The sequence below is a fragment of the Haliotis rubra genome, unplaced genomic scaffold, assembly GCF_003918875.1.
Source record: "Haliotis rubra isolate DU_JTF1 unplaced genomic scaffold, ASM391887v1 Scf303, whole genome shotgun sequence".
NCBI lineage: Eukaryota > Metazoa > Mollusca > Gastropoda > Lepetellida > Haliotidae > Haliotis > Haliotis rubra.
Window position 1 is genome coordinate 651,280 of NW_025766973.1, and position 25,142 is coordinate 676,421.

Sequence of the window (25,142 nt, forward strand, 5' to 3'; positions counted from 1 at the left end):
GAAATGACGTCGTGACATTTATCTACACTTCCAAGCGCAACCAGAGCGTGTTGAATATGAGATATATGTAATGTGACATTTCAGAAGATTGAGTTAAGACCAGCCACATTCAGACCTTGTGTGAGCTTAAGTCATTGTCCAAAAAACACCGATAAACAATGAATTTCATCAAAGAGTAGGACGCATATGAGCACATAATTTTGCCCTGAAGCTTTCAGAAGAGCCTATGCTGTGTTTTGGATATTTTGAATTTATATAAAAATGCTTATTTTAAGACATGTATAGGAGGAATGTGAATATTTAAGACATGTAGAAGAGGAATGTGAATATGATGTTCAGCAGTTTTGAAGAAGATGTATTTTTAAATTTGAATATTTTCATTAAATCTTCAGCGGTATATTTTATTATAGCAATTACACGCACAGGGCGTTGTGTAGCTCACACAAATAATAATTCAGTGGAGAAATAATCAAATGTCACTACATAATGAGCACATGTGTTGTAAAATAATGCAATAATCTGACACTTGGACCTTCTGTGCAAAAACTGAGTGAGTGAGTGAGTTTAGTTTTACGCCGCACTCAGCAATATTCCAGCTGTATGGCGGCGGTCTGTAAATAAGCGAGTCTGGACCAGACAATACAGTGATCAACAGCATGAGCATCGATCTGCACAATTGGGAACCGAGGACATGTGTCAACCAAGTCAGCGAGCCTGACCACCCGATCCCGTTAGTCGCCTCTTACGACAAGCATGGGTTACTGAAGGCTCATTCTAACCCGGACCTTCACGTGTGCAAAAACTGTAAACATGTATGTCCACCCAAACAAAACTAACTATACGATCCATACATGTAACTCCTCAAAATACACAGTATTTAAATGAAGACCGATTAGAACTAATAAAAATATGAATATAGCTCATATAAATAAAGGTATGGAGGAGGACAAATTTTGACAATGAATATCTACATGAGTAGTTTACCACTAGCAGCTTTACTTTTACATTAGAATTACATTGTCACATTTCAATCTATGTTATGGTGGAAATCATTTTGTGATTTAAACGTTGATTTTACTTAGATCATTACAATATCTCTATGATAATAATGCCAAAATAATATCTTACCGTGGTGATAACAAAACCAGTTGGGAAACCTGTGATGGAACCTTGGTATGGAGGTGCAATATCCATCTAATTCTTTATCTGAGCCCCTACCAACCCAGTGATCTCAAGGTTAAGTCGAACGTAAGGTCTATACTTGACATTGAATTATCATTAAGCCACACTAAAAGGGCCGTAGAATATGGTAACGTAATGTTTATTGGTCAAGTAGATTCCCTTACTGCAAGACCCACGTATCTAATTCTAGCCATACTTTCTATCTATGAGGTCGCCACCATAGTCTAGTGGGCAGTGCGTTTGGGCGGAGAACGGAAGGACGAGAGTTCGAACCCTGGCTGCTTCTCACCAAAAGACTTTAACAGATGACACTTGTTGTTACCCTTCCTTGTGCTGGGGCGGTGGACAGCTAACAGCCAACTCTCGATTTAATGCTTAGATGCAACCAACAAAATAGTTGAATTTGCATTTTTGATCATTTGTTACTGTAAGTCCATACTGAAAGGTATCAGAATCTGCAAAGTTGTGTTTTGCATTGCATGTAAGCTTTAAGATATGCTTTGACCTTTCATTTTCTAAATGGGGCGGTGGAGTAGCCTAGTGGTCAAAGCGTTGGCTCGTCACGCCAAAGACCCGGGTTCGAATCCCCAAATGGGTACAATGTGTGAAGCCCATGTCTGTTGTCCCCCGCCGTGATGTTGCTGGAATATTGCTAAAAACGGCGTAAAACCAAACTCAGTCAGTCAGTCAGTCCTTCCTTGTGCTCGAGGGGTTGAAACACGGACTGGTCGGCTCGGAGTCGGTATATTGTGTCGGCATAGTACCTTAGAGGGGAAACGCTGTGGAACCGGCAGTACTCCAACAGCAACAAAAATGCTACTTGTTAATATGTAAGCTACATGTTTCTTTTCAAACAGTTCAAATGTTCTCCCTTGTCAACAGAAAATTGCCGGCCTTATCCCAGAGGGTGGGAAGGGAACTGACTGAAAAACAAATTGGTTCTGAATAACTTTAGATTTCAAAACGTTTCGTCCTAATAATTCAAATACGATCGATTTTGATCTGACAGTCACGTCTTTTCAAATATATACTATCCCCCCAAAAAACGCATACGCGTTTTGTATTTTTAAGAATCTATTAATTACCTATTGTGTTTCAAACAATCGTCAAAATATGTAACAAAAGTGCTACTTGTTAATATGTAAACTACATGTTTCCTCTCAAAGCGTTCAAATGTTCTCTTTTGTCATTAGAAACATGCTGGCCTTATCCGAGAGGGTGGGATGGGAACTGACTGAAAAACAAATCTTCGTTCTGAGTATAGTCCCTCGTTTTCATTGCATGCCTATTATCCATGTATACTGAAAGCCATTAAAACGCAATTTGATATTCATACTTTCTTTACTCACACAAATGTGAACATATATACATGTAACTGGCAGATCTGGTTTAAGTGAACATCTGTGGATAATTCATCTGAAAATGTCCAATCAACAACAACATCAGTGACGCAACAACGACATCACACAAAGGAGGGGTCACTTGCAGTCAATATCGTGTGTGTCCACCGTGCGCAGCAAGACATGCTCGGTGTCTCCGGGGCATTAAAAGACACAAATTTCTCAGGAACAGCCGTGGGATGGTCTGCCAGTGATGTTGAAGGGCCTGTGTCAATTCAGCAACTGTCCTTGGTGGCACAAGTTGATTTCGAACGCGCCGTCCAAGTTCATCCCACAGATGCTCGATTGGGTTCATGCCTGGGGACAATGAATTCCAGTCCATCACACGAACATTCTCATTGTGCAAAAAAATCCCTTGTTGCCCTGGCTGCATGGGGGCGTGCATGATCATGCTGCAAACACAAAATGGTTACGACCGCCATGTTGATCCATCATTGTGAGTACAGCCGGACGAAGGATATTGTCCACATAACGTTGAGCATTCAGATTGCCGTTAACCACTACCATCTGGGATCGGAAGTTGGCACTGATAGCACACCAGATCATGACACCACCTCCTCCAAAACGATCATGTTCAAGGACACAATTTGGCTCAAGTCTTTCTTCTCGACGTCGATAAATCCGTTGACGTCCTTCTGCAAAGGATACGTTAAACCTGGATTCATCTGCAAAAATGACATCTCGCCATGGCCTGTTGCCAAGATTGGCCCCATTAGCTGCCCATCGCTGTCTGGCAAGTCTGTGGCAATGGAATAAGGTTGGACCACGGTACGGGCGACGACACCGGATGTTGAAATCAGCAAGGTGTCTTCGCACTGTTTGAGCGCCGACAAGACGTTGTCTTGTCCCATTTGTCCTCCTTGCCGTATCAGCAGCTGTTTGGAACCTATTTCTCAAGTGTGAAACTCGGATATTGCGGTTCTGTCGAGCTGACGTCACACAGGTGATGCACCAGGTCGCAGACGAACAACAACACTTCCGGTGGCCCGAAAAAGTTGCCTGAGTCGACCAACAGTGGATGGATGCACATTAAAGTGCCTGGCAATCATCACATCTGAAGCACCTTGGCTGACCATGCAATGGCCTGATTCCTTTCGTCTTGTGTCAAGCGTGGCATTTTCTCAAAGTGATTGAGTTTCACAATTCCTTGCGCTTTTAAAATGGGCCTGGGTGCAGGTAATGCACGTGCACAACGTGTTTAATGAATGTGGTTGTGGTTGTGGTTGTGTCAAAGGTTCAGTTTTAAGCATCAAAGTTCATGTGAGAGGAATGCTCGGGGACTCGAACTAGAAATGGGCCAGTATAACAGCCTTTTTATCCCTACATCCTCCCTATCGCAGGAAAAAACATCTTAAATAGAACTTTTGTACGTTCCAGGACAACAAATACAAATTGGGTTTTTAATGGTTTTCAGTTTATGACGACTTCGAGTTTCAAAAAGTCAACTATTCCTTCATGTCGAGCAATGTCCCAGCATGTCAAGTTCATAGTGTCCACATTTTAAAACGTTTGAGCTGTAATTTGCTCACATTTCCAAGGGAGTACTCATGCTTGAAAGCTCTTTGTTCAAGAGTAGAACATTCAAAAGTACCCCTCTGTATAGCTTGCTTTATAAAATGCTTTTAAAAGGTTTGATAGGTTCGTGGAGGACATGCCCCGATTTGACAGATCATTGACAAAAATGATGACAAAAACAAATCCCTAATTTGACATACTCAAGATGTATCTGTGGTTTTTCAGAACAATTGATTTGACTTTGTGTGTGTTTATAATGATGCCAGCGATGGGGCAGGATACGTTTACCCTTTCTCAAGCAGCTGGTATTATCAGTATTTGATAATGATTTAAAAACACATGCTCATGACATAGCCGGAATCAATTCTCATAACAGAGACTGATGAATAAAGAGAAAGGGTTTAATTGATTTTGTTTTTAAAATTCAAGGAACAAGAAGCATATACGTCGAGATATAGCCGTACACAGCGTCCTTTAATTGAAAGATTAGCTAAGCATATACCAAATTCCAGTTTTTGAGTGTTTATTTGTAAATGCAAAATAAGGAAAGACATTTGATGTAGACACTCACGCACGCACATACACACGCACATACACACACTAGGGAGCCCTCGATGGCTGTTTTAAGCCGGTCATATTGCCCTTTTGGGAGAAAATATCACTCATCCCGAGAGTGGATATGCATGGTTGAATTTGACATGCAGCGAGCAAAGCGTAACGGTTGCCTTGCAGATGCCAAACTTTTAACTAAATATAGAATGTAACAGACGACCCATTCTATACCTGCGTATATTTTCAAACAAGATAAACAGGTTTTGAAATGCCAGAGCAGACATAAACAAGATTTAAACTGTCTCAGATCTGCCTGATGTACACGGGGCATGCATACTCGGGGTAAGGTGACGCAGTACGATTTCAACTCAGATATCTCCCCCCGCTCTCTTGTCTTTTAGCAAAGTACTAGAAGAAAATGTAAATGTGAAAATCTTGAAAATTAGGGAAGATATTGAACATAAGTTGGATTTAATGCCTATTGGAACATTATAGTACAACCTGATGTTGGAAGAAAACCCGGAATGGGGTCTCAAACATTTAACACTTTGGTGAAAGTCACGAGTGCGGGTGTGGCGCAGAAAATACCAGGAATCATAGTAAAGGATTGGAACCCGAGATCGCAGATTCCTGCAGCGTTCGATTGCCACACCTAAGCAAATGAGCCCCCCATGCCCTCGTATAGACTCTGTAAACACCTTATATTTAGGAAAGGCTAAGATATACTATTACCAATGGAATTAAATACGTTGTATACAATATATATGTACATTATGACAACTTTGATTCCCAATGGGAAAAGTATGGAAAAATGTATTTTATTTCTATTTTTCTACACTACTGTGGGGTCGGTGTGCATACAGTTAGTTGTATATATTGTCAAATATTCTCACTACCCATCTGAGTCACTTCATTCATTGGCAGCATTTTGGTCATCAAAATTTTGTGCATGAAAGTTATCTCCCCTTATCTGTCTCTGGTGCTCGTCAACAGGGTGCAGCACCTGGAACGAGTTGTCTATAGCATCTGTGCTGGACCCTATGGCAGACTGTGAACCGAACTGACCCTCGAATAATATATTCTGTATTTTTAACTTCACCAACTGTCGTGTCTTCAGATCAGTTATCAATCTAAGTTCATGTGAAACATGTCTGCCAAATACATCTTCACGATCTTCTGAACTTGCTGAAGCCATGGTCTGTGAAGGAGATTCGTTACAGTAGGTAGAGTCGACAAACGTGTCTGACGGAGATTGATAGTCAGAATGTTTTTGAGACGTCTGGTGGGATCTGTCTCTGGTGCATGCATGAGTTCTAGATGATTCGTCTGTCCCTTCATCCAGACAGCGCCTCTTCCTCAGATTCCTGGAGCTGCTCGTAGTGTCATCCTGCTGTGGAACATCCGGGCTCTCCAGTTTCAGAGACTGGTACCCATTGGTTGCTGTCTCGTCATCTAAATCACCGGAATCATCCTGGAAAATCAAATGTCCTTTGTTGAAGGGGTACCAGCAAATCACCAGTCATCATCATTCAGATATCTTTTGGTTTTGTCTGTTGTTTAACGCCGCTCTCAGAAATGTACCAGCTACTAGTATATGGCGGCGGTCTGTAAACAGAGTCTGGACCAGACAATCCAGTGATCAACGAAACGAGTATCGATCCCTGTGGGATACCATAACATGTGTCAACCAAGTCAGTAAGCCTGACCACCCAATCCAGTCAGTCACCTCTTACAACAAGCATGGGTTGCTGAAGACAAAGATGTCACCCTTACATACATGAGGGGGGTGGGTTGCCTTGTGGTTACAGCATTCGCTCGTCACACCGAAAACCCAGGTCCGATTCCCCATATGGGTACAATGTGTGAAGCCCATTCTGGTGTCCCATGCCATGATATTGCTGGAATATTGCTAAAAGATGCGTAAAGTTAAACTCACTCACTCACTACATACATGATATTAACTCACCTGCTTACATGACATCACTCACTCACTGTACATGACATCAACTCACCTACTGTACATGACATCAACTCACTCTACATGACATCAACTCACCTACTGTACATGACATGACAACTCACTGTACATGACATCAACTCACCTACTGTACATGACATCAACTCACTGTACATGACATCAACTCACCTACTGTACATGACATCAACTCACCTACTGTACATGACATCAACTCACTCTACATGACATCAACTCACCTACTGTACATGACATCAACTCACTGTACATGACATCAACTCACTCTACATGACATCAACTCACTTTACATGACATCAACTCACTCTACATGACATCAACTCACCTACTGTACATGACATCAACTCACTGTACATGACATCAACTCACTCTACATGACATCAACTCACCTACTGTACATGACATCAACTCACTCTACATGACATCAACTCACCTACTGTACATGACATCAACTCACTGTACATGACATCAACTCACCTACTGTACATGACATCAACTCACTCTACATGACATCAACTCACTGTACATGACATCAACTCACCTACTGTACATGACATCAACTCACTCTACATGACATCAACTCACTCTACATGACATCAACTCACTGTACATGACATCAACTCACTCTACATGACATCAACTCACCTCTACATGACATCAACTCACCTACTGTACATGACATCAACTCACTCTACATGACATCAACTCACCTACTGTACATGACATCAACTCACCTACTGTACATGACATCAACTCACCTACTGTACATGACATCAACTCACCTACTGTACATGACATCAACTCACTGTACATGACATCAACTCACCTACTGTACATGACATCAACTCACCTACTGTACATGACATCAACTCACCTACTGTACATGACATCAACTCACCTACATGACATCAACTCACTCTACATGACATCAACTCACCTACTGTACATGACATCAACTCACCTACTGTACATGACATCAACTCACTGTACATGACATCAACTCACCTACTGTACATGACATCAACTCACTGTACATGACATCAACTCACACTACATGACATCAACTCACCTACTGTACATGACATCAACTCACTGTACATGACATCAACTCACCTACTGTACATGACATCAACTCACTCTACATGACATCAACTCACCTACTGTACATGACATCAACTCACTGTACATGACATCAACTCACCTACTGTACATGACATCAACTCACTGCTACATGACATCAACTCACCTACTGTACATGACATCAACTCACTGTACATGACATCAACTCACCTACTGTACATGACATCAACTCACTGTACATGACATCAACTAACTTAGTTTGACATCAGCACTCAGCAATATACATGACATCAATTTCAGCGGTCTACATGACATCAGACCACCACAATCCAGTGATCAACTGTACATGACAGTACTGATTTCAACTCACTGTACATCAATCAAGTCACCAAGTCTGACCACTATCCTCATGACATAGCCTCTTCACGACATGTATGGGTTACTGAAGACCAATTCTAACTCGGATTCTAACAAGACATCACCTTGCCTTCTGTACATGACATCAACTCACTGTACGTGACATCAACTCACCTACTGTACATGACATCAACTCACTCTACATGACATCAACTCACTTAGTTTGATACAGCACTCAGCAATATTCCAGCTATATTTCAGCGGTCTGGAAATAATCGAGTCTAGACCACACAATCCAGTGATCAACAGCATGAGCATCGACTTACTGATTTGGAAAACGATGACGTGTCAACCAAGTCACCAAGTCTGACCACCTGATCCCGTTAGTCGCCTCTTACGACATGTATGGGTTACTGAAGACCAATTCTAACTCGGATGTTCACGGGTCACTCTACAAGACATCACCTTGCCTACTGTACCTGACATCGAGAGTAGTCTATACAATGGGGGTAAGAATACACAACAAAGGAAAACATAATGATAAAATAAGAAGGAAAAGAAAAAAAGAAGACGTACATTCGTGCATTTGAGTATATATAGAGACACTTTTTGTCTTCCTTGTTCTCCTCCCCCTAGTAGTCGACCCAACGCCAAGACAGGTATATGGAAAACAAAATGCAGTCCAGCACAGAAAAACAACAACAGTATGTCGATGGGGTTTTGACCACTCCCCTAGATCGTGTTGTTTCTACACCTCCTCCAAACAGGGGCTTCCCCAAAAGGAAAACCACCAGCGAAGGTGCACTCCAGTTAGAGATATACAGGTACATAGGTATAGAACACAACAATGCCAGGAACCAAGCTATCGCGCGAAACCTATGACAGGTCCGATTGGGTCGTTTGTCCCTTCTGGAAGCGAAGAGGAAGTACCACATATCGCAAGCTAGATATATGCGAATCCGTGGCAGCTCCCGAGAGAACTTCCGACATGGCAGAAGTCTTCGAGACCCTGCTAGAGAAGTGTCCCCACATCTTGCTTTCTGACAGAAGCAAATCCAGACAACTCGACTTGCAAGTGTGGCGCCATAGGCCCTTTGCGTCGGCACCAAGAAATGTGTTCTCTCGAAAAACAAAGTGATAGAGTATACACCCCAGGAACGACTCCCACTCAAGGTTCCCAAAGAAATCGCGATCGATGGCTTGTTTCTCGAATATAGAGAACCTGTACAACAATGACTGCCTCCTGTGGTGCCTGAGATACCAATGCCTCCTCAACAAATTGGTGGACAATTCTCCATGCAAGAAAGATTCTTGTACCTTCCGGCAGCTAGCAGGGAAGGCAGACCCACCACGGTGCAACAATATTTGGCATACCCCTTTGTCCAACTACGGCGGGCCCAAGGATATGGAAGTGGCAGCCCCTCCATGCAAAGAACACCGAAAAGCTGGAAGGAATCTACACATGCAAAAAGTTTGCCATAGCGAAATACGAAGGGAAGAACCGACTGTTGCTGCTACTCGATTCACCGACTGGAGAAACTCTTCCGGTGTACGGCTACAAGATACGAGAAATGGTTCCGTGACGCCGGCAGAATAGAACGCCTCCAGTTGGTGGGTGAACCATTTCTGTGCAGGCTAGGCAAATCTGCCACTCACCAATTTCGAAAAGGAAAGACGATCGAGAAGTCGAGTTGCTGCTCCAAGTGACTGAGCGGGAATAGCTTTTATCGAAAAAACAACAACAACAAAAAACACACACACACACACGATGCTCTTCGAAACAGATGTACAATAGATATTTTTTTTCTACTCCATATAGTGGGGGTCCCCGGGGTGGACTGTGGAAACTGGTTTCGTCGGCCTGTCTGTCGACCAGTATGTGGGCTGGTGTGCTGTGCTTCCAGGTCTTGTCGACGACCTTCCAGATAAACAAGGTGGCTATCGAAAGGTAGGTCCACTTTTGCATCAGTTCTCCCATCTGCCGCACCTTCTCGATATCCAGACGGATCTCTTCTTGTTCCTCCTCGATGCTTTCTATTTCCTCCTGGAGTTCTTCGAGAGGGGAATTGGCGTCGTTGTCCAGTCGGGGAACCGAGTAGCAGCAACAGTCGGTTCTTCCTTTCATATTTCGCAATAGCAAACTTTTTGCATGCGTAGATTCCTTCCGGAACATCTGCAGCTTTTCGGTGTTCTTTGCACAGAGGGGCTGCCACTTCCATATCCTTGGGCCCGCCGTAGTTGGGCAAAGGGGTATGCCAAATATTGTTGCACTGTGGTGAGTCTGCTGCCGGAAGGTACAAGAATCTTTTTTGCATAGACAATTGTCCACCAATTTGTCGAGGAGGCGCTGGTATCGCAGGCACCACAGGAGGCAATCGTTGTCGTACAGGTTCTCTATACTCGAGAAACAGCCGTCGATCGCGATTTCTTTGGGAACCTTGAGTGGGAGTCGTTCCTGGGGTGTATACTCTATCACTTTGTTTTTCCAGAGAACGCATTTCTTGGTGCCGACGCAGTGGTCTATGGCACCACACTTGCAAGTCGAGTTGTCTGGTCCAAAGAGAGTGGGGAGTTCCGATATAGCGGCGAGGCAGTCGGTTGTGTCTGTCCTTGGGTTCCGGGCAGTAGTCGTCGGCGAGAACGATTCGGAGTTTGCCTGCTGCAGGTCGAAATTGGTTGGGTGGGTAGATGTAGACAAAATCGACTATTTTGCCTGCTTCTACGAATTGGCGACAGCACAACAAATAGAGCTTGAAAAACTGTCGAGGGATCTGGTATCGCTCATAGAAGGTGTGTCCCGATCGCTCCAGGATTTGCTTCTGTTGGAAAGCAAGATGTGGGGACACTTCTCTAGCAGGGTCTCGAAGACTTCTGCCATGTCGGAAGATCTCTCGGAGCTGCCACGGATTCGCATATATCTAGCTTGCGATATGTTGTACTTCCTCTTCGCTTCCAGAAGGGACAAACGACCCAATCAGATCTCGTCATAGGTTTCGCGCGATAGCTTGGTTCCTGGCATTGTTGTGTTCTATACCTATGTACCTGTATATCTCTAATTGGGTGGTTTTCCTTGAGGGGAAGCCCCTGTTTGGAGGAGGTGTAGAAACAACATGATCCAGGGGAGAGGTCCAAACCCCATCGACATACTGTTGTAGTTTTTCTGCACTGGACTCCATTTTGTTTTCCGTATACCTGTCTTGGCGTTGGGTCTACTATTGGGGGGATGAGAACAAGGAAGACAAAAAGTGTCTCTTTATATACTCAAATGCACAAATGTACGTCTTCGTTTTTTCTTTTCCTTCTTATTTTTTTCGTTATTTTTTCCTTTGCCTATTCTTACCCCCATTGTATATACTACTTCAAGTCAGGCCACATGACATCAACTGACCTCCTCTGACAGGTCCATGTGTTTCCTTCCCTGTATGAAAGGGTAGAGAAATCTGTCCATAGTCTTGAAGTGCTCCCACTTGGACACAAACAAGTCATCTCCCTTTGAGCCCTTGGCCTTTGACCTCTTCATCTTGTTCACCTCTTTGCTGTAATATGTTCTCAGATTTGTGATCTTCTTGTTGATTTCAACAGCTGCAAGTCACATCATAGGACATCAAACCAAGCAAGAAACTGCCAAATTCACTGTTTTAAAAAACCATAGTTTTCAAACAAACCTTTGATAAAAATTACATTCGTTAAACCATGCTTCACTACATTTATTGACAAGTGACAACATGAAACCTAATAGCAACATGAGCAGAAAGCTTTGAATCTCCTTACTCCTGGGGTATTTGCAGAATTATTTCATGAGGGTTACACTATAAATATTAATATAAAGACAAACACCATTACTCTAAAACTGTCTTGACAAGTTTTTGTAAAAACAAGAGACACAAAAGTACCAGTGCAGCATATATCAGTATTTCAAATTGTATGACCATTTGTAGAGAAACATTTGCTGCTTATATGCATGCAAAACTTTAGATTTTTACAATGACCTATGTTTTGTGGTTTCCAAGGAGTCGTCAGATATACAAATGATTATGTCTGATGTATGGGTGCATTGACAAACACATTGCAACAGGGCAGGTCAGGAGTCAGGAGATCAGAGGGTGTAAGATTGCTGAGCTTTGTTCTACACCGCTTTAAGCAATATTCCAGCATTGTCCTGACAGGGGACACCAGAAATGGGGAATTGAACCTGGGCCTTCGGCGTGACAAGCAAACTATTTAACCACTGGGATGCCCCACCGGCCTAGGGGGTGTCAAAGATTTTGGATCATGTTGTTCTGAAAATAATTACCCCCACTAAAATGCTTGTCATACTTTTGGATAACCCCTGTAAACCATTTTCAAGATATTATCTCCCAAAATGAAAAAAGAGCAATTGCACTTATGTTTAGTAAGTTTTAATTTTTTTCAGACCCTCCTTAAATATGAGTATTATGTTTTCAGACCCTCCTTGGAAATGTCACAATATTTTCGGACCCTCCCTGATTCCCTCAACATGAAGAATCCTCTCCTCTAACAAATGACTCACATGAACTTCTAATTCATAGGAGGTAAAATAATAGACAGTCATGTATATGAGCACAAACACTGGTGGAAACACAAGAATATTAAATATGTTCTTAATTATGCAAACACTCTAACATTTTCCTGACAATCTGCAGTAGCTCTGACCTTGAATGAGGCGGTGACATAGCCTACTTGTCAACGCATTTAGTCATCATGCCCAAGGTCAAGATTAAATTCCAGAAGTAGTTACAGTATGTTACGCCCATTTCTGGAGTACCCTTTTCTGATATTACTTATATTGCTAAATGAGGTGTAAAACTCAACTCACTCATTCACAACTCACTCAAACATTCACTTTTACAACTCACAACTCACTCAAACATTCACTCTTACAACTCACTCACAACTCACACAAACATTCACTCTTACAACTCACTCACAACTCACTCTAAACATTCACTCTTACAACTCACAACCTCACTCACTCATTCAAACAACTTCACTCACTCAAAGCTCACTCTCAAACAATCACCACTTCAACTCACTCACAACTCACTCAACTCACTCACCAAACATTCACTCTTTCAACTCACAACTCACTCAAACATTCACTCTTACAACTCACAACTCACTCAAACATTCACTCTTACAACTCACTCACAACTCACTCAAACATTCACTCTTACAACTCACAATTCACTCAAACATTCACTCTTACAACTCACAACTCACTCAAACATTCACTCACTCTCACAAACTCACTCTCAAACATTCACTCTTACAGCTCACTCACAACTCACTCAAACATTCACTCTTACAACTCACAACTCACTCAAACATTCACTCTTACAACTCTCACAACTCAAACTCACAACTCACTCTCAAACATTCACTCTTACACTCACTCACAACTCACTCAAACATTCACTCTCACAACTCACTCACAACTCAACTCTCAAACATTCACTCTTACAACTCACAACTCACTCAAACATTCACTCTCACAACTCACTCAAACACACTTCAACTCTCACAAACATTCACTCTTACAACTCACTCAAACATTCACTCTCAAACAACTCAAACATTCACTCTCACAACTCACTCAAACATTCACTCACAACTCACAACTCACTCAATTATTCTCTACACTCTCACAACTCACTCAAACATTCACTCTCAACTCACACTCACTCAAACATTCACTCTTACAATTCACTCACAACTCACTCAAACATTCTCTCACAACACTCACTCAAACATTCACTCTCACAACTCACTCAAACATTCTCTCAGACTCACAACTCACTCAAACAACTCATTCACAACTCACTCACAACTCACTCACTCAACTCACTCAAACATTCACTCTTACAACTAACATTCACTCAACTCACAACATTCACTCTCACAACTCTCACTCAAACATTCACTCTCACAACTCACTCAAACATTCACTCTCACAACTCACTCAAACATTCACTTTCACAGCTCATTCACTCTTCACTCAACTTGCTTCAGACCAAACATTCACTCTCACAACTCACTCAAACATTCACTCTTACAACTCACTCAAACATTCACTCTCACAACTCACTCACAACTCATTCAAACATTCACTCTCACAACTCACTCAAACATTCACTCTCACAACTCACTCACAACTCACTCAAACATTCACTCTCACAACTCACTCACTCACTCACTCTCACAACTCACTCATTCAGACTCACAACTCACTCCAACCATTCACTCTCACAACTCACTCAAACATTCACTTTCATAACTCACTCAAACATTCACTCTTACAATTCATCCTCACAACTCACTCACTCACTCTGTCCCAGCTCACCGTTGATGCCCAGCATGGCACTGATTCTGTTGAGAGCTTGTCTACGCTTGTCCTTGCGGTAGTAGTGTTCATGGGTGGTGTTCCACAGCAGGTCTTCTTCCTCGTACAGCTCCAGCAGTTCCTCGATCTTACTGGCATCACGGAGCGCCATATCCACCCGGTGTCTACACGAAGATATTCATCTAATGAGTTTGTGTTCATTCTTCATCTTAGGTCAGTTCAATTCAAGTAACAAGCTTCGTATTTGATTAAAATATATGGTTAATGATTCTCTAAACAAACATAGCTAATATTTAGCATATGAAATTTTAATTCTCATGACTTTGCAATCATTCCATAATTTAATAAAGACAAAGTCAGCCATTTCAGTTGATTGGTTTGTCATTGTGCCTTGAAAATTGAAACCAAATTGAAAATAGAAAGCATTTGACAGAGTTGATAGATATCAACAACTTTGGATTCTGTTCCCCAAATTAGAAATAGAAAGATGTTTATAACCTGAGGATCATGTACTGAGGATCACTTTCTCCATGAGACTTCAACACACTATTTGAAGTCTGCAGCCCCATTTATAATGCAGGATATGGGTGCTTTTGGAACTGAGACGTGTGGTAGGAGGGGTACAAATACAATTATACTTTGTTGATACTGTGCTGATTCAACATTCAAAAAAGATATTGGCATGGGTAAAACTTTCCTTTGAATAAACCTTGTTTCAGTAATTTTACTGCAAATCACACTGTTTTCTTTCTTTAAGATTTGGTTTATGTTGTATTTTGTATTTAGCAGTGGACAGTCAGACTACAAAATGAGAGGATATTTGGGATTCAGGGTGAGCAGTGACAGAGTGAGTTTAGTTTTATGTCGCTTTTAGCAATATTCCAGGAATATCACGGCGGGGGAATCCATAAGTGGGCTTCACACATTGTACCCATGTGGGGAATCGAACCCGGGTCTTCAGTGTGGCGAGTGAATACATTAACTACGAGACTACCACACCGCCCCTAGATTCATGTGTAACTCCTGCTAACAGATACATAGGACAATGAGGGTTTCTGAAGGAATGTTATAGTGGTTATATTAATCTTAAGCAGTAAAATAACAGAAAAATATTTAAACACACACATATCATTATTTACCTCTGACAAATTGTAATTCAGCAGGAAAATAATAAATGTGACTCCATAATGAGCATATATGTTGTAAAATGAAGCACTGATCTGACACTTGGACCATTTTGTGTGCAAAAACTGTAAACGAACATTTAATCTAAAACTATCTACACATCCAACTCTTCATAACACACAGTATTGTTATTAGAATTTACTACTAAAAATATAAATGAATATATGGATATGGAGGAAAATGGATGGAGGAAGACAAAATATGACAATGAACATCCATCATGAGTAGTGTTACCTCTGGCAGCTTAAGGGGCTGTTCATAATTTATGGCTAGGGGGTGATGATGATTTTCAAATTGGGTGGGGTCACCTATTTTGTTCTGGGGTGTTAGGAGGGGTCATGATAATTTTGAACACATGAACTACAGAGGGGTGGGGGTGGATTTCAGCAATTCTGTACCTAAAATATTTTTGAAAATATGAAAATATGTAAAAATTAAGGGAAGGTGGTAGGAGGTGGGGTCATTGATTTTGTACATGCCATGATGATGCATGATGGGGGTTGGGAGGGGGTAAGTGTCTGACTTCACTTTCTTTGTACATATATTTTAGTGGGGGGCATTCACACTGTACATGCTTCTCCATAAACACCATCATTGTACCCCCTAGCCATACATTATGAATTGTTCCTAAGTTTGATATAAGGCTTTAGTCATTATTTCAGTCTATGTTATAGTAGTAGAATTAAGATTGTTCTGAGGTAAACTTTGATTTTAGTTAAATCATTACAATATCACTATTATAATATTATGGATATAATGAATATATTTAACTACTATGTTAAGAAAAACAATTTGGAAACAAATTAATGGTAACAGGCAACCATTCATTCTACTCTATTCCTATTAATAGGTATACATGTACTGCCATTTTGCCAAGACATGTGGCACTATCGACTGTCTCATACGGCAGTGTCTCATTCAATTTCAGATTTCTCACATCAACGTGAAGAATTATCAATTCAACATACGTACTGCGCAATGATCTTTAATGTCAATAATATGACATATCGTCGCATACGATTTATCTCATTCGACACACTCTGGTCGCATTTGTCGGAGGTGTGTGTGGCTCTACGTCATTTCCTCCATCATGTGACTTGTCACGTGAATGAGTCTTGGTCACGTGAAACAAACAAAACAGGCACCCCGCGCTGATTACGGAAATCGCAGCAGACGCAGAAGTTAATTGTTGATTCCAGGTTGAGTACTGTTCGTTGTTGCTTCAGATAAAACGAAAATGTCGGTTTGTGGCGGTGCATCGGAAGTAAAAACTGCTACAGAAAGTCAGCAGAAACTTTGTGATGAGGTGAGTGGAAATAGAATCTAGATCTCACTGTAGTTGGCCATACACGAGTCATCATTAGTGAAATTCCCATAGACTTGCATGTTAATTTGAACTCTTGCAAGAATAGTTTTCTTAATTTAGTTTCGGTCGAATTGCTTTCAATACTTATCTACCAGCTGTGAAATCATCTCAGCTACATATACATAATTTCAATTCAATTTTCCGATGATTATTAACAGAGACCATATACATGTAATATTATTATATGGTCTCTGTTATTAAGAAAACTGCAGCTATTTAAACAACACATATTAGACATATAGATACCAATCAGGTTAACATGGCAGTCTATGGGATAGATAAAAATTAAGTTGTACTTGTGCTTAATCAGGTGCCATTCGATAGATCTAACTAGTAAACGCAAAGATGAAAAAACATTATGCACACGTAGCTGAAGATGATTTCCAAGATGTTTGCAAAATATCAAAATAAAATTTCCAGAGTATGTCTTCTACTCATTTATGAAAAATATTCTTGCAACAGTTAATTAACATGTAAGTCTATGGAAATTTCACTTATGGCCACCTACTGTATCTATCTCAGATAGCCTCAGGCAGTTTTGCTCAGTGCTCGTCAACACTCAGCAATATACTTTAGAAACAGCGCAGTCACAAAGTGCTATAGTTAAAATATTTCCTGAGCTTAACTACCACTGCTACTATTATAGTCTGTCTCACATTCCCTCAACCACATTATTTCCCTTCCGCCCAGTCCTTCCTGCAGTGGTAAATCCCAAACTGAGGCAAGTTTAGATGTTCCCAGCCACACGTCTCCTTTTCGATTTAAATGGAATTATTTCTGCCAAAGTTCAGAGACTAAGCAGTGGTCTGCTACTCATACTATACTACTATTATTACTACTACTACTACTACTTCGTCATATGAGCGAAATATTCTCAAGGTAGACGTTAAACCCAATTTCACCTCACTACTACTACTACTATTTCGTCATATGAGTGAAATATTCTCAAGGTAGACGTTAAACCCAATTTCACCTCACTACTACTACTACTACTACTACTACTACTACTACTACATGTACTCGGTAAGACTGCCGATAGTTCCAGCCAGCCTCTCATAAATACACAATGTATCCAATACACCAGGATAGTAATAAATGTTATTTTTATTAATTAAAACCCGTAAAGGTCACATGCAACGTAAAACACAACTTTGCAGATTCTGATACCTTTCGGTATGGACTTACGAAACAAATCATCAAAAATGCAAATTCAACTTATAAAGTTGAAAAATAACGCAATGAAAAAAACCGCGCGAAATCGTAGTTCAAACGATTCACTAATTTTCCCTCAGCGTTTGGGGAATTGAAGTGGTTTCAACAGCTGGGCTGCGCTCATAGCATATGCGCAGTGAAATAGGTTCGCGCAGCTTGGAAGTGGGTTGTCCGGTGAATACTCGGTGATGGGTTTGGTGTGAGCTATTTTTCTAATGTTTTGTTGATATTTCACAGGCGTGAACTTTTTATATGTTATGACAGTAGATTTCCGATTTAACTGTTTATATAATTTCATTTGTCTATTTCACCACACGGTCTTCTTACCGAGTCACTTTCTCAGTTCGATACTTGAAAGCAATGTCATTATTTAGCGTTGACAGAATTTCTAACTGTGATATAGACATGTCGTTGTCAAAGACAAAACTCAATGTCTGTTTTATTGACATCTATGTGTCTGCCTGCCCGTCTGCTAATGACAATAGTCAATACACAGCTTCGATCACTGACCACATGCAATTTGAACTTAACACCTATCAGGCTATGCACCATAAACAAAATGCATTGATTTATGGCCCAAGTTCGGTCTTTGTCACATTATGTAATTACACAGACAGGCACGTGTGATACTTGTACACATGACATGTTATGATGTCTGTTGATTGCAAAATGTAATACTCAAAAATGAGCATGTATTTACAAAACCCAACATCCTATATATACACACACAGTAAGCTGTGAGGACATCTGCAAATGAACCAGCCGTTACACTTGAGTGCACACCCACCCGCTGTGACTGGGTTCGGTATACCGGCTGCTTCGTTTCTTGATTTGCGATTATACGCTTATAATGTTGTTTATATGTGTTTTCATAACCAGCAATGTATATTATGTGTCATGAATAAGTGATAATTGTGTTCTAATTATGTTTGATTTTTTGGTTGCATGTGACCTTTAATCAATAGGTCAAAAATCAATAGGAATTTAGGTCTGAATGAAACCTTTTTCTTTTCCTTCTTTTTTTTTGTGTGTGAGAGAGATAGAGATAGAGAGAGTCATGGTTAGGGCTCTGGATGGATCAATTATATCTTTTGATACATCCATTATGAACATCATTGGAATTGGCCTGTCTGTTGTAAACTAGTAAGTGTTCATTATACACATACATTAATGGTCCCCATGTAATATGACCCAATGAGACCTCCGCAATGCATGCTGGGTAATCTTTGAGACCACTCATGTAACTCAAGTTGGTAAGTAATCATCCAAGTTGACATCCGATCTTCTGGCTGGAATAGGGGAGTGTTGGCCTTGATCAAGGATGTTCTGAATGATAAGCTGAATGATAAGTTCATTGACAAAAGGTAAAGGTGGGTGGGGTGGGATGGATTGCACTTGTCAAGCTGTACTCAGTGATGGGTCCATAAACAAAAAGTAATGGGGGCAGGGAAAGGTTAATAGCCTTGGTCAAGGCTGTCGTGAATGGACAATAAGTAATTTTCACCTTATAATAAGCAAGTCCATGGAAGCTTACAGTTACAAAGGTGCCAGTCTTTTATAGGGACAACTGCTGTGTATATTTATGAAATGAAGAAATTATGTTTTACAGCAATAATTATTGCCAAGGAGACTTGTAGGCCTACACTAGTAAGGAATTCTAGCCCCCCAAATAAAAAGTTTTTATTAGAAATGTTTAAATGTTTTGAGATAAAGGGTGTTGTGGGGAAAAGAGGTTGTACTACGTTGTCAACGTTTAACAGCAAAAACTGTATTCTCTGAAGTAGTGTTTGAGCAGTATTCTGTCTGTTACAACACCCACACCTACCCTTGCAACAGTCTGTTCACAACTTATGAAATGTAGGATTTCTTATGTGTATATAGTGTTTGCCTTAGACATGAAAATTTAAGAGTCATCATGACTCCCTGGTGTTGTGACAGGGAGTCATGGTCATGTTTTGGGAGTTAACTTCAGTTTGGAACTTTAACCAAGACATCAACTGTGATTGTTTAGTAATGACAAAGAACAAGGTAAGACAGGTCAGGTATTTAATCAGCACTGAACAGTTAACTGGCAAACATTAAACTAGGTGGTTTTAAACAACAGCAAATTACAATATGTACTCAAACTTAACCTAAAGAACATTACTAAGATTTGTTGATTACATCCTTATTACATAACACTTACAGGTGACTGTGTGAAGGGCAACACCCTTATCGACGGACCTGTGTTATACTATCTGTCCCAGCCAGATGTATAGTATGCGTGTATAATGACCTGTCAGGTATCACGAAAGTTGCAATAATATTAACACAATGAAAAATCATAATTAGTAAGATTAATGATGTTGATAGATTTTCTGTTGCGAATTTCAGCGTCAGAATCGCTAGTTAATTTGTCCGTGCTCTTAGTTCAATTTATTCAACTAAGTTGTGTCGAAATCTGATGTGCCGAACTCTGATGTGTCGAATATACCATTGCCTCAAAACAAAAGCTGGAAGGCTTCTAAATTCACGGCCTATTTGAGATAATTTCTGCGTCAAATCCGCAGGTTTTCTGTGTCATGGCAAACACTGTGTGTATTTACAATGATTATCTCAATGATTGTTACCTAATGACAGTGAAAGGTGCTCACAATATCAACCACTGCCAGGTGAATACAATATAGATGTATCAGTTAAATATCCGTGGCAATTCCTCAACATGTTCATGTAATATGTTTTCAGGTTAAATCGGACTTGGAATCTAAAGCAAGTAGAACGTTTACAACGTACAGGGCCATAAGTTACCGTTCACAAGTTGTAGCAGGAACCAACTACTTTATTAAGGTAACCATGGTAACTGCCAACCTTATAAAAGACCCTTATTTAAACATGTCCACAGCACTATGTTAATAGTTTTTGGATCAGATATCAAACTCGTTGATTGCATGTGTTCGTATGTTGCTCTTTATGTCAACCACTGGTTTGGTAGGACCAGGCTAGATGATCCACAGGCTCTCGTGATATAGCTGGAATATTGCAGTATAAAAAATCATTCATATAATATGTTTTAAGGTTCGAACGGACTTGCAAAATCGAGCAAAGAGAATACATATTACACTGTTAAAACCTTCTGTTGACTACCTGGAATATTGCTGATTAGGGTGTGAAAAATCATTCATATAATATGTTTTAAGGTTCGAACGGACTTGCTAAATCGAGCAAAGAGAATACATATTACACTGTTAAAACCTTCTGTTCACTACTTGGAATATTGCTGATTGTGGTGGAAAACAGTATTCACTGACTTGCAAGCTGAGAGTAAATAAGCATGAGCTGTATCAATTTACCCAAGTATTTGGTCCTTGGAGATGCTTGGTATCCCAATTATGTGGATCAAGGTCCACTGGTCTTTCGATTGTTTCATGTCTCATGTACAGAGACGGCAGGTAGTCAACCTATGTTTGTAAGTAGATTTGGACATATTTCTCAATTTGACGACTTCGGTATTAAACAGGGTATCATATTCGTGCCCATATCATACTATGTTTATGACACTCATGCCAAATTATCGGTATATCCCTCTCTCTCGCTCGGGAAATACCAACATTTAGGCACTCGTCGTAAACATAGTATGACATGGGCACTCATATAATATCCTCTATATATGTTTGTCCTGGATATATTTGGTGGATTGTATTCAGTAAACTGTCAAACATTCTTAATGAGCTGACATGTTTAAAAGGGACATAACTCTGGCTGAACACTGACAAGTACAAACTTTAATTTCAAATATCAGTTCTAACAGGTTTTGTTGGAACAGCTCCATCCTTATGATTATATCCCTTGTACAAATATCATCATTATCATCATCATTATCATCTATTGTACTTTCCAGGTGGACGTTGGTGATGAACACTATCATCTGAGGATATTCGTCCCCCTCCCCCACACGAACAGCCCAACCTCCTTGGCTGCATATCAGGCAGGACACACCGCAGAGACGGAACTGAGTTATTTTAGCCAGTAGTCACTGTCTGAAAGAAAGATCTGTAAACAGAAATATTGTCGATGGGAAGAATTACTAATGATTACCGATATTGATAAGAAACACTTTTCATTGATAAAATATCTTGCATGAACAATTGTGACGAAATAAAGTTTTGTTTTTACAAAGTTATGTGTTACTTCATGGGCTGATGTAAGCTTGTGTTCAGAACACTGTTAGTGATTAGTAATCAACGCATTAATGTGAAACAGTCACCAGTGACATGAAATATGTGGGTTCTTATTGACATAATTTCTTTTGAAGTTATTTCTCTGATAATTCATTGATATCAAGTTAAAAATTATCAATCTCTGTAATTTACATCGACAGGAGCCCTAGATATTCAGGGGATCTATATATAATCGCTTAGAATTCATATCAGTAGCTGATCTCACGCTTAATTTGTTTTTATTGTTATCTCCCGTGAATATTTTTGGGAAATGATCTTTTTGCAAATCATGTTTGTATATCGAAATTCTGTTGAAACATATTGAGTTATCATGAGTACTCTCGTTTGAAAAACCCATACATTTAGTGAATTATTTACAAAGTAATGAATTCAAACTGTTTTCCTCGTGTGTTATTGTTTCATAAAGAGCCAGTTCTGGTGCAATGATGGTGCTATACCAGCTGCACTGTAAGTACACTCCAGAACTGCCGTGAACACCACAGAAAAAGTATTATGAGGACGGGATACTTCTGATCACCATAATGCAAGATTTCTCCCTCAGTTCAGAAACACTTCCTCCTTACGTGGATGTACAAGTGTCTGCTCATCATATCTAAGACACTTCCGCTTCACACAAATGTACACATTTCTGTTTCTATTGTTTTGCTTCCTTTTGGGACGCCATATTATTGTCGAAACAAAATATTTGTTGTTAGAATTATGACTACCACATTTGTTGCTGTTGAGCAATCTCTGAATGCTCATTTTGTATCCTGCCAGTTTTCTATTTTATTTGTTTTGTATGCTACTGCGTATCTGCTGGAGATCTGCCTGTGATCGTCTGATGCTGTTCATATATTTCCCTGTATTTCTACATCTCCTGCACACAATGAATTTTTATTTGAAATATTTAAAAAATGTCTTATCTCAGTGTTTCATGCGTCTGCGGGAATTTATGCTGTGATATGAAAATAAAACAAAACTCATTGCACTCTCATGAAAAAGATCCCAGGTTAGTTTTATTTTTCTGTGCTGTTTAAAAAATAATTCAGAAGCAAAGAGACTCAATCTGCATTATAAGCTAATTTAAAGCCTGTTTTCAAGTGTTTTAAAAATGCATGAAATAAGTTCCACAATTAATGAAAAACTGTTTTGTTATATAGATATATTTCACCCACCCACTCTCTTGCTGTTTGAGTTGGAGATGACAAGTGCATAAAAAGATATGAATGGAATAAGAGATGTTAGAGGGATATATAAACTCGTATAGCTTATCTTGCTTACATAATGTCTAAGACCTGCAGCAATTTGGGTATCCTTCTACATTAAGCTTTATACTGGAATACTGTTAGACGGGGGTTAAACCAAACACACTTACAAAGTTACATGGTTAACTTGGCTGAAATTATGAATTAATGTGTGCTGTTTTTGAAAATTTGAAAACTGTTTCTCATATATGAATGAAAAAATGCTTTAAGACAATGCATGCAGAGCTTTTGTAAGTGCTTGAAATTCTTGAATGTGTCGGGTATATTTGCATAAGAGCACCCTAAGTTTACAATGCAGTTGAACTTTCATTACCAGTATTCTTTTGGTCAAAGCTCCTAATCAAACATTAAAGCAGTTTCTACAGTTGATACATATTTTATTTGTAAAAGATGACAGAGAGGAATCCTGACAGTATTTTTGCTAAGTTGGTTGGTTCCCCCTGACAACCATGTCTTAGGTTTCAACTTGGGTCATGGAATGTTACTGCCACGTAGATTCACAGCTAGGCATTTGGTATCTGGATTTATCATCAGGTCTGCATGATAACGGCAGGACTGAAATTATGAAAGATGTATTTACACAGGCGTGTATTACCGTTATCATACACCATTCTGCCATGTCGGTTTGTTCTGGAAATATAGATGAAACTGAAGTTTTGCAGGACCTTAGATGAAATTAAGGTCATGGTTGTGGTTTTTATTTGTCTGATGTTTATAACATGTATACAAACAAAATAAACTGTTATTTATGCTAACTAAGATGTGTTTGTGGTGATATGTGAGGTAAGGTACAGCTGGTGGGATTTTTCTTGTTGGTTATTCACCACTTCTGAAATGAAATGAAAAATAAGAAAACAATGAAATGGCATTTTAGAGTGATATTTTTAGGACAATTAAGTGTTAAGCCAAGGCTGTGAGAGACCGCCTCTGTGGTGTAGTGGTTACAGCATCCGCCCGGGAGAGCGGAAGGTCACGGGTTCGATCCACAACCGCGTCATACCAAAAGACGTTAAAATATGGTACTTGTTGGTCCCTGTCTGGCCCTCGGCAGTCAGTATAATGTGTCTGAGTGGGGTATTCATGCTTCACTGCGGCATGGTATCTCAGTGGGCTAGCACTATAAAACCAGCTTAAGTCTGGGCTAGTACAAGCAGTCGGACATACACAAACACACGCATGCACGTCGTCATATGAGTGAAATATTCTCAAGCATGACGTTAAACCCAATTTCAGCTCACCTCACCAAGGCCGTGTATGCTGTGTATTATATTGCTGTGGAGGGTTTAATGATGATGATTAATTACTGAGAGCTTCTCTATGTACCAGACCACTGTAGAAACTCAGACAGTTTGTTGATGCTCTCTCTTCGACTCAACCCACAAAATATTTCCCTTGAGTGTATATGACCAAGATGGAATCTGCTAAAGCTTGTATCAATGCAACTTTAAAGATTTCTGATTGAGGGAAACGTCTCC

The 25,142-nt window shown here is 40.1% G+C and overlaps 2 protein-coding genes across 2 annotated transcripts; one reads left to right on the top strand and one right to left on the bottom strand.

Annotated features, from left to right (window-relative positions):
- Positions 1-5,451: 5,451 nt before the first annotated feature.
- On the bottom strand, positions 5,452-16,739 carry LOC124282794. The gene is made up of 4 exons (XM_046718827.1): positions 16,598-16,739; positions 14,441-14,604; positions 11,468-11,661; positions 5,452-6,120 (listed from the first exon to the last, which is right to left on the bottom strand). Exons 1-4 carry the CDS (start codon positions 16,639-16,641, stop codon positions 5,560-5,562), a joined length of 963 nt encoding a protein of 320 aa, XP_046574783.1. The 5' UTR covers positions 16,642-16,739; the 3' UTR covers positions 5,452-5,559.
- Positions 16,740-16,796: 57 nt separating this feature from the next.
- Positions 16,797-24,422, top strand: LOC124282795 (cystatin-B-like). The gene is made up of 3 exons (XM_046718829.1): positions 16,797-16,931; positions 20,928-21,029; positions 22,081-24,422. The coding sequence occupies exons 1-3, from the start codon at positions 16,863-16,865 to the stop codon at positions 22,210-22,212; spliced, it is 303 nt and encodes a 100-aa protein (XP_046574785.1). The 5' UTR covers positions 16,797-16,862; the 3' UTR covers positions 22,213-24,422.
- Positions 24,423-25,142: the final 720 nt, after the last annotated feature.